Genomic DNA, 10701 nt, shown 5'->3' with positions numbered 1-10701 from the left:
CGCAACAACAAATAGACAAGTTTAAGGTCTTCCATGCTGTTCTTTATCTGCCACACTGCCTTTGTCAATGAGCAAATAAAACTTGTTTGCGGCTGCATTTGTTTTAACACGTTGCGTTCGACGTTTCAACGTCCGATAAGATCTGTCCACCGAGTTAATAATGTTCCTGTGTGTCCTTTTTCACCCACAAAATCCTTAGCCCACTCTATTAAAGGCCAAAAAAAAAAACTTACCAACAAAGTAAGATGCAGGAAACTATGTTTGCTCTTGTTTATTAAGACTTCAAGAATGTCAATAAAAGCATTTCTATACAGTAGGAAGGCTGAGGAGGCCAACGCACAGACACAATGACCTTCTGCTATTCTCCCTGCTGATAATGAACCAGACACAGGCACACTGCCCATCAGCCAGGCCTCTAATGAAGCCAAACATTCTCTATCATCTACTAATAACCCCCACGCAGCTGCAGGAGCCATGGACAGGCCAGTGTCTTATGAATGCAAGGAGGGGAACAAAGCTTTGGGTGGACGGGGCGCAGAAAGCATCCCGTTTTATCGATCCGACACTGTGCGCTACCCGATGGCACGTGGTGACAGCTACATTCTTCTTCTTCATTCCCAAAACGTACAAAAACAAAGAGTTTTGTAGAAAAGGAAAAAAAACACACAAACAGTGCAAAACATTTCACTCTAACAATCAATCTTTTTGGTGGACTCATTTCTGAAGCTGTTGCCGCGTTGCTACACTCGCACAATTACACACACACACACACACACACACACTTGCAAGGGTGGTATTTTTCCAGAGATAGGATAGGTAAACTCATTTCTCATTTCTTAATTGGTATAAAAATTCCACCCTTTTTCTCCCCTCTCAGCAACCCCTCCGGGGGAATGCTGATTAATTGTCCTCTAAGTCCTCATAATACCCACCCCCACCTCCCTTCACATATACACATACATCCTCGGCTAGAAGACATGCACCTCGACTCTCTGCAGACTCCAGTTGTCCACAGTCGGTATCACATTCCTACTCTTGCATTCACATCACTGGCTCAGCCGGACAATGTACCCATACAGTTGGTCTGAGAAGGCCTGAAGAGAGAATTTATCTTGCACCCTTCTCCTCCCAGCTTGTCCCATGTCCCTGCGGAGGTGCGGCTCCAAGACGAGCCTCTTCATGGCCTTGGAGAAGGCCTCTGCCGTGGGCTGGCACAGGAAGCCCGTCTCCCCGTCTGACACACTCTCCAGGGGTCCCCCAGAGTTCACAGCGATAACAGGGCAGCAGCAGTACATGGCCTCCACGGGAACTATCCCAAAATGTTCTCTGCTGGGGGTGTAGAGCACTGCGGTGCTGCCCTGCAGCAGCGCCACCTTCAGGGAATCAGAAGGAGAACGCAGAAAAGTCACACCGTCCTCCAAGTGGAGCTGCTCTGCCAAGTCTTTCAGTTCAGTGTAGTGTTGAACGTTCTCAGTAACACGGTCGTCGTAGCCCCCTGCAACCACCAGGTGAATGCCTGCCCTCTGACCAGGGGAAAGGCTGCACCTCAGGACTGCCAGTGCCTCCAGAGCCAGGCCCAAGTTCTTCTTTCTCTCGTAGCGGTTCAGGGACAGAAACAGGCAGGAGGTCCCCTCAGGGAGCAGGCCTTCCAGGCCCTGCGTTTCAGTAGATGACTGGTCAAAGGTATGTGTGTTGAGGGAAGGGTAGAGGACATCTGTCTGGACTCTGCTTAGACTGTGAAAGGTCTGCCTGAAGATGCCTGCGGTGAACTGGCTGTTTACCAGAATCTGAGAGGAAGTACAGAGAGATTAGTTTGTCAGGACCTCGCATATCACTGGTTCTTTAATTCCCTTTGAGTTGGATACAGCCCGAGGTTTGTCATTATCCTAAAGTCTCAGCTAAAATCTAAATGTCATTTCAGTTCTATCAGGGCCCTGAGCTTTTACACCTGCTGGACTAATAATTGGCACTATGCTGCCACCAAGTTGAAGATGAGTCAGTATTTTTCATGAAATAGTCAAATATCTCTTTTTCAACATTTGATACGTTTCCTGTGTTATATGGTAAAAAGAAATATTGCTTTATTAGATTTGCTAATCATTGTATTTAGTTTTTAAGCATCACGTAGCACCTTATTTACGTTCTGTCTGAGTCTGTCTTTAGATTTAATCAGAATTCAGACAGAACCTGCAGATCGCCCAAACCCTGACCGATGCTGAGAGCATCCTGACAGATGTACAGGAGCACTTTTTTTAAGAAGTGCTGGTGCTCTTTCGCTGCAGTGTCAAATCAAACATTTAATTTATTGCCCACATAGTTCAAAATAATGTTTCACCTTCCACTTCTGGCTTCATTCTGGCTTCATTTCCTACTGAACAATTTGGACGACCAGACTTTTTAGATGACCCTGACGCACATCTTTGGCCCCAGGCTTCATATGATCATTAATCAATGAAAGCTACAACTTTTAACCAAGACATTCTATCTTCCCTTATTGCAGTTCTTTGTATGTGGGCGTAGGGCCGTCTTCTCTCTAACAAAAATTAAACAAAAAAAAAAGTGTGCCATCCAACACCAGTTGTTGGCCTCACTGAATCTTAAGCTGATTCATTTTAAGATTCTGTTGTTTTGTTTTTCAAGGCTCTGCGTGGTCGGGCTCAACCCCACCCAGAGGGTCAGATAGAACACTGAAGTTACTAATCACACATTTTTAGAGGTGATCAAAACTCTGCAGTGGCATACAATTCATATAGAGCTTTTAGTCCGTTTCCCCTCTCGTAAATGCTTTTGTCTCATCATGCTTTCTTTTCTTTTCTTTTTTTTTGCTTTGCACTAAAATCAGATGTCACTTTTACATTGTCTGAGGAATACTGTCCTCCTTTCATACTGACAGTAAAATGCTAAAGGTGCTTCATTGAATCCTGGTGGCTTGGTTCAGCAACCTATCCCTAAAAATGAAGAAGCCCCTGAACCAAATTGTGAGGTGGGCCAGTTGGCTGACTGGAGAGCCACAGCTCAACCCAGAATCACTTCATACTAAGCTGCTACAGAGGCTCGCTGAGTGCATCTTAGAAGATGGCTCCCACCCAGTATATGGTGAATTTCAGCCTCTCCTATCAGGCCACAGATATAAAATGCCTGTTTGCAAAACAAAGAGCTTTAGAGGCAGCTTTGTTCCCTCAGCCATCAAAATGTTCATTGGTAATTAGGCTATTGCTGGACTACACGCAAACTTTTTAACTTATTGACTGTATAGCCTTCTTAATCTATTTATTTATTTATTATCACCTGTTTTTGTATCTGCCACGATGGCTTTTATTCTGTATTGTATCGTCTTCGTTTGATACTAATACCTTTTTATCCATGTTTCCATGTCTGGAGCACTGTTGCAACTGTCTCTGTCGTTCTCCTAAATGTTGTCTGTGTGTGTGTGTGTGTGTGTGTGTGTGTGTGTGTGTGTGTAAGCAGCCAACTCTTAACTGCAACCAAATCTACCCTCGTGTATGAATAAAGTTACCTAAGCTAACCTAACTTTACTGCCAACAAACTGCCAAATACAGAAGGGAGGCTTTTACCAAATGTGATGCAGCAAAAACCTATTATTTATCAGTCTGAAAAAACATCATTTTGAGATTTTACCAATGTGCTACAGACATAGACTCCACCTGACACCCTCAGGCGAGATCCTGTGAATTTTCACATCTTTTGGAAAAGACCACACAGCATTTACCACTGAACTTATTAAGAACTGCAATTGTTAGGTGTCTTGAAATTAATTTTCTTTGTAAATGGGCCTTACATATTGAACTGGAACCATCAATATGCTCTCCCTAAGTATTTCAAGGCCACTTGTGGTAAGGTTTTAAAATAGTTTTATTACTTTCATTATTTTTTAACTTTTCTAAAATCTTGAATGAAATAAAACAGACAATCAGACTATGTTGAATGAGCCGGCTATCCACCCTCAGCCGCTACATACCATATCAGCCATGCCAGTGGTGCGTTCCTCCAGCCAGTCAATGGGAGCTCTGTAAAGTTTCTTTAAGGCCGACGTCCTCTGGGTCAGCAGCTGGTCCGGGAAGTGACAGTAGAACAGGACTTTCTTCCTCTGACGGGACAGTCGCAGCACCGGTATGCACACCGACACCTGAGGTCAAATCAAACAACAGAAAGAAAGAACTGAAAATAGCTCCAGAAGTCATCTATTACACTGATGGCGACAGATGAGCGACAGTTAACTTACCTGATCACAAAAGATGACATCATACTCCACACCACTGAGGAAGACCAGGTAAACAGCCACATAGATCATCCTCAAGTACGCACACAGGGCATGGAGATAGCCAAACACACTGGTGGGTAACCAGTCACCCGCACATACCTATGAGAGGAGTGGATAATATGCGTGGTTTTTTTAAAGTAACCATCACATGCTGCGTTGTAGCATTTTGCATCCAAAAGTAAAAGGTGTCATAACACACCACCGGCAGGTCTGGGTCCAGGGTCTCAGAGAAGCAGTGCGTCGGGTCATGATGGGCCGTCCAGATCTGAACGCTGCATCCCTTCGACTTCAGGGCAACAGCAGCATCAACCACCAACCGCTCTGCACCTCCAATACCAAGGTCCGGGTGGAGAAACACGACCCGCGCCATTCTGCACACGGAAATATAGTTTCCACAGAGACAATACTGGGTTGCAGACAGTGTTTTAAATCCAGAAAAAAAAAACACACACGGGTTTCTAAATCATGACAAATTACTAACTGTGTCCAAACCATGTAAAAGTTAATGATGATGGAAACGACATACAACGCTTCCGGGCTCCAGCAGAAAGTACCTGGGATTCATGAATATCGAGGTCGCGAGGGAACCCTATCACAGCTAAATTAATGACAAGTTTCTTTTGAAAAAAACAAGAGCTTCGGTCACATATCATTTATAGCTTGGGATGACTTTAATGCAACCCACATCTTCAGCAAACCAGACTGTCTCGATCAACAGCCTGTGGCACTGTGCCGTCTGAAATTGGGAAAATCTCTAGCAAGAAAACAAATTAGAAATTTGAGGCAGAAGGTGGTTTGTCTTTAGCAAAATTTGACATCTTAATCATAGGCGACGTGACTATGGACTCAAACCTGTGTAACTCGCAACCGTATGAGTTAGATAAATTAGCGGACAGTCGCATTTGCAGCGTAACAGCACAACCACATCTAATTTGATATTAAATACGTTTGTGTTTACCTTTCAATTTCTTCACTACCCTGTCTAAGTTTGGAAACCTGTGATGAGGTTCTAAACGAGACCAACTGTCAAGAAATGCTGACGGTAGGACGCCATTTTGGCTCAATATAACCGTTGCGACACGGCTAATCAAGCTTCACGTTCGAACCACAATGGCGCCAGTTTCCTCCGTTGTGATAGATGCACTTCCTGTGAGACACGTCTCTCTCAGAGTGAAGGTGGTCAATTATTTTGCCTTTTAAGTAATGTATCAATTGAAGTTATAATTCTCTTTGTTTTTAGTAAAAAATACTTTAAAAAATACATTTTATTATTCATCGTAAAAAACAAACTCCTTAAATGATTTGTCATTTCATATTTTGTATTGAATGTATTCAGCCGATCGGGCTTCTTTTCGGTCACCTTTACTGGTCTTGAATTTGTCAGTCGTGTCCTTTTTAGACGAACGTCAGCTTTGTGGGATCTCTTCTCAACTTTTGACCAAATTGCAAACTGACTGTGCCGTTAATTTGACGTGGACATCATCTTGAAGAGGGGCTCAGGGTTTCGGCTTACATCGGGATAAAATACAGCAACATGGTAATATTCTTCAGCTCCATATGAAACTACTGGTGATATTGAGCTAACTAGCTCTGTTACACTAGTTTAGACCCCGTGTTAGCGTTTTGCTATATGTTAGCTGGCTGCTAACTGTGGTTCATCATCTGTGGACGTGGCTCTTTTTCTTGAACTAGAATTAGCCACAAACACACATTTAAGATCCACTTAGCTCTGTATTACTTAATTGTAATGTGTGTGAACGCATTAGATGAAGACTTGCAATGTGGTACTGGTACACAGTGTAAGGCCTTTGCCACCAGTATCTGAAATAATTCAGAACTAAAGAGTACAGTATGATGTAAAATGGGATGGCTATTCATGAATTCATGATTAAAACAACCTGTGGCAAGGATTCAAAAGGAGTTTTCCTTTGACTGTATGTTTGAGTGTGATAAGTGAGATATATTGATGTTTAATCCTACAAATATGATTTATTTATTTATTTATTTATTTTAAAAATGTTCTTTTTGTTTCAGCCTGGACCAGCAGCAAGTGCAACTAATGTTGGGGCATCCAGCCGTTCCCCCAGCAAGACAGTGGCTCCACGCGCAGCAGGCTCCACAGTCAGGCAGAGGTACACACACAATCATTAAACTTTCAATGTTTTCTAACCAAGTCAGGCTATCACAATCATGATCTCTGTCCTCCTTGGATTGTCAGTTTAACTGGGCTCTTCTGTCATTTTCAAGGAGATGATTATTACTGTTTGCAAATCGTAGTGTAACCGATACATAAACGACTCCTAGCAAAGTAGACAGATCTGTAAACATCAGACATAGAAATGAAAGCAACATCTCTGTTTGGCTCTTAAACTTAATTTGCACGTATGGCTCCAGGCATATATGACAGAAATAATAACTCAGAACTATGGCTGCAGCTCAGATTAAGCAAACTGAGTCATCCATCCCTATAAAGTTTGTTGAATTAACACCATTTACCACCAAAGTTAGCTACAAATGGCCAACGCCAAGTTACTTGGCTTTCATTTTGCATTTGGGTTCAAACTAAAACATGTAGTTGTCGAAATTAGAAGCTGATCTTAAGATGTGCAGATTTCAGCACAGATTTTCTACTGTTAAAGCATTGCAGGGAAAAGGGAGTATTGGCTGAACTTACAACAGTGAGATTAGTGGTGGAAGTGTGATTCCTGTTTGATGCAGCTGTTTTTATACAGATGAACAGAAGTTTGCGCAAACCTGTTGGGATTAGCTCAAATAATCGTAATCCGACAGTTGGAGGATAATTTTGACAGGCCGACATCCAAGCAGCCAGTGAAAAGTTGTCAAACCCTCCACTGGTGAATGCACACGGGTCTTGATGGCGATAAAGGCACCTTAAGGTCTTCACACGTTAATGATTTAATTACAGCACCTGTAAGAGATTATGGGCTGCTGTTAACGCTCTCCCCGTCATCAAAATGTCAAGTGAGGACATGATTTTTTTTTTGTAAGAATGGTATTTGTAATGGTTAGTCGTTTTACTGAGACACTTATGGTATGACACTCTTTAATAGTAGCAGTTCTATTAACATCAACGCTTAGCTTGTGCACTTCCCAGAGAACACTTTCAAAATGCCCTCAGTGTTGACTCTGCCTTCCTCTTCCTCGTGTCTTTTAAATGTTTAAAAAAAAAAAAAAAAAAACAGTCTGATCGCCAGCGCCACTCGAAAGATCAGTGAGTCCACTCCCAACTGCAGGCGCTGAAGTGTCCTTAAGCAAGAATCTGAATCCAACATTGCCCCTGATATGCTTATCCATGGGACTTTGGAGAGAAAAAAATTGCCTAAAGAGAGCGAATCTATAAGAAGAAGCACTGTATAAACCTATGTGTGAGTGAGAAATACCGTTTTAAAGCCCCGTGGAACCTGTATTAGGTTAAAAGGCGCTTTGTAAGTGTAGACCATAGAGCATTTACTTTTTGTGCACCCTCCACAGATCAAAGCAGATAGATGTTGTTCCGTGAGCTTAATCAGTGTGTAATCAGAGGCTCACTGTAGCCTCTCTCTCATTATTACCCATTACTACCATCCTCTTCATTACCTCATTAACCTCTGTTTAATATCCTCACATGAGTGAAGCAGCCATGAATCAATCTGCTTCTTTATCACCAGCCACTGTATTTGTATTAGAATTACATTCCTAACATGGGGTGTACTCGGCCCTGATTATGATTATTATTTACTTATTTTTACTTTAATGGTTTCTAAATGTTAATGATCTAAAACCACAAATTTGGTGGTTCTCTTTCTAAAGATAAATGTTTTATGTAACACGGCGACAGCAGTATGAAGTAAGGCGATATTCCAAAAGGAAGTGTTTTAACGGATGGTGGATACAGTGATGTGTTTCATTTGTTTGTGTATCACAGAAAGGCTACAAGCAGCGGCACACGCAGCGGTGGCAGGACCACGGGATCCGCAGGCACCGGTGGCATGTGGCGCTTCTACACTGAAGACTCACCAGGCCTCAAAGTGTGAGTACATTTTTATAAAAGCAGCCACTATGAAGCAGCTGCATCCGCACACTCATAAATTTAGCCTCTGACATTTTAACTTGCTTCACGTAAACGTGTTTATCTCCAGCGTTTCCGACACTTGAGAAGTTTAATGGTGGGAAATTGGGCAGACGTGACTCTCTGGTAAAACAAATGATGTATGAGCGGTGGATGAGCTTGATTTTTGGCGTATGAGCCCACACACACACATAATTATGTGTTAGAGTGCATGCTTAGAAAACACTCGTCCCCAAGTTATGTTCTCCTACATCCTCGCCCCTGATATTAGAAAAGGCATCCTGTCTCCTGGCCATAGCCAGTCATGGTTGATCAATGGTGCTGTGGTTGTTATCGAGTGCGTCTCTCCAGCAGTCAAAGGAGGGCAGGCTCGCTATACAGTGGTGTATATCGAGTGCATGTTTGTTCCTACGTTAGACGCCGGCCTCAAAGCTTCATTAAAGGATCCACTCTGAAAGGTCAACTCAATTACAGCCTTCTGACAGGGAGAGGAGGGGGGCTGTGGAGGAGAAGGTTGGCATGGCAATGCTGCTACTTAGTGATGCGCTCCTCCACCTCCCCCTCTCAGAGCCTCCTTCAGAGATGAGAGCCCCTCCTTGTTTCCAAATCTCATCAATAAAATCAGCCTTTTCCGTTAAGATGCTCACTCTGGTTGGTTACAGCAAGCGGTGGGGTTTGTGTGTTAATGTGGGTATTAATCAGTGTCTCATTGTTGTGACAGCGGCCCCGTGCCAGTGCTGGTGATGAGTCTCTTGTTTATTGCCTCGGTCTTCATGCTTCACATCTGGGGGAAGTACACCCGCTCTTAAACGCTGCCTGATGACCTTTGACCCTGCGCCTCGGCTTCTTAAAACTTGGACCTGGACCAAACAACAAATGAACAAGTTCCAAGTTCCCTCCTCCACCATCACTACAACACACAAATTGGATTTTTTTTTTTTGTGACCATTTTATTGATGAAAGATCTTAATCTGCATCAGACTTTGGTAGCCACCTTGCTGATTCCTCCCATCATTGTGATTTTTTTTTTTTTCCTTTGATGGGTGAGCGGGCAGAAGCTGTACCAACTCATCTCAGATGTGATGTCCTCCCATCCAACAGTGTTCCCTCTGTGGCTGCATGTAGAGACAGTGCAGCGCCCCAAGGACTCTTTCTTTGTTTTTAGACCGCCAGCAAACATCTGTCCTTATAACCTGAATTCAATTTTTATTTTATTTTTTTTGTTAACAGCATTTGTACAAAATGTAATTGTAAAATTGTACAATAAAAAGTGGAAAGGCAAGGTGTTTTGAACATAAATATTCTTGTTTTTTAACCTTCTGTATTCATTTCCACAGCACTGAAAGCCTTACATCTTTCCAAAACACCTTTTTATAATTGTTTTTGCTGCTTTTAGAACAACACGGGTACTGAATCCACAAATTTAGGGACTGTTCACTCAGTGTTTAAACAATATACAGCTACGTGCTGTTGAAGGTTTTGGCCTAAACTCACTTTTATTAGTGTTCTTTTAAATGAAAGCTTCTGTAAGCAGCCCTAAGGATCTAATCGTCTCATCCTACGCTTTTACATGTACAAATTAGTTTATCTCCTGTTGGTTATGTCTTTTCTACATCATCCCACACTTGTTTAGATGTATACATCCACCGACTGCTTTACAGAGATGTGACTGGATCAAAGTTAACTTCTCAGTATGCATACCTCTGTAGAGGTTCACAGGCAACAGTCTCCAGCATGGACTGCCCGAAGGTTTGTTATCACCTCCTGTGCTGAAGCCTTTTTTCTGTCATCCTCTATAATTGCAGGCAGGAAAAAGTAATAAGTCCCCAAAGTGTCAGAGAAATTCCAGAAGGCAAACAACACACAGGTCATCGAAATCATTCTTATGAGAAATTACCTACCTTTAGCATCATCGTGCATTAACTAGACGCTATAAACTTGTTTCGAGAAAGTTGAGATGCTGAGCGAAATGTATATTAAAAACAGAATGCAGTGATTTGATTGAGTAAACCCATGTTTGAAAGAAAATAAAGCGGTCAAAATGAAATGTTTATTTCAAATGAGAAACAACCAACAAGTTTCAAACAAAGTCGGGGCGGAGGGGACAACAGACCGAAAGGTTTTGGACTGCAGCAAACGCTGCGTTAATTTAATGAATTAATTAACAGCAACAGGTTTGTAACAATAATGGTTTGTTAAAAACTCTCAGAAGCAAAGCCTCGGAGGGGTTCGCCACCGGCAGAATGGAGGCCGATGATTGAACAATTTAAAAATGTGTGAACGTCGTGTTCGTGTTGAACTGGCGACTCATCCAAAGTGTTTCCCCCACCAATGGCAGCCGAGACACCCT

The 10701-nt window shown here is 42.5% G+C and overlaps 2 protein-coding genes across 4 annotated transcripts; one reads left to right on the top strand and one right to left on the bottom strand.

Annotated features, from left to right (window-relative positions):
* Nucleotides 1-256: 256 nt before the first annotated feature.
* alg2 (ALG2 alpha-1,3/1,6-mannosyltransferase) lies at nt 257-5393 on the bottom strand. 3 transcript variants are annotated; one of them, XM_072394339.1, is made up of 5 exons: nt 5241-5393; nt 4482-4653; nt 4244-4381; nt 3980-4147; nt 257-1787 (listed from the first exon to the last, which is right to left on the bottom strand). In XM_072394339.1, the coding sequence occupies exons 2-5, from the start codon at nt 4650-4652 to the stop codon at nt 1047-1049; spliced, it is 1218 nt and encodes a 405-aa protein (XP_072250440.1). In that variant the 5' UTR covers nt 4653; nt 5241-5393; the 3' UTR covers nt 257-1046. The 3 variants fall into 3 exon arrangements, with proteins under 3 accessions (XP_072250440.1, XP_072250438.1, XP_072250439.1); XM_072394337.1 differs by lacking the exon at nt 5241-5393 and adding an exon at nt 4802-4818; XM_072394338.1 differs by lacking the exon at nt 5241-5393 and having other exon boundaries at nt 4482-4718.
* A 280-nt stretch (nt 5394-5673) lies between these two features.
* Nucleotides 5674-9633, top strand: sec61b (SEC61 translocon subunit beta). The gene is made up of 4 exons (XM_072394336.1): nt 5674-5819; nt 6317-6414; nt 8208-8312; nt 9073-9633. Exons 1-4 carry the CDS (start codon nt 5817-5819, stop codon nt 9158-9160), a joined length of 294 nt encoding a protein of 97 aa, XP_072250437.1. The 5' UTR covers nt 5674-5816; the 3' UTR covers nt 9161-9633.
* Nucleotides 9634-10701: the final 1068 nt, after the last annotated feature.

The sequence above is a fragment of the Leuresthes tenuis genome, unplaced genomic scaffold (genome assembly GCF_036924035.1).
Source record: "Leuresthes tenuis unplaced genomic scaffold, fLeuTen1.0.hap1 SCAF_10, whole genome shotgun sequence".
Lineage (NCBI taxonomy): Eukaryota > Metazoa > Chordata > Actinopteri > Atheriniformes > Atherinopsidae > Leuresthes > Leuresthes tenuis.
The sequence above is the reverse complement of the archived record's forward strand: the minus strand, read 5'-3'. Positions and strand labels throughout refer to the sequence as shown.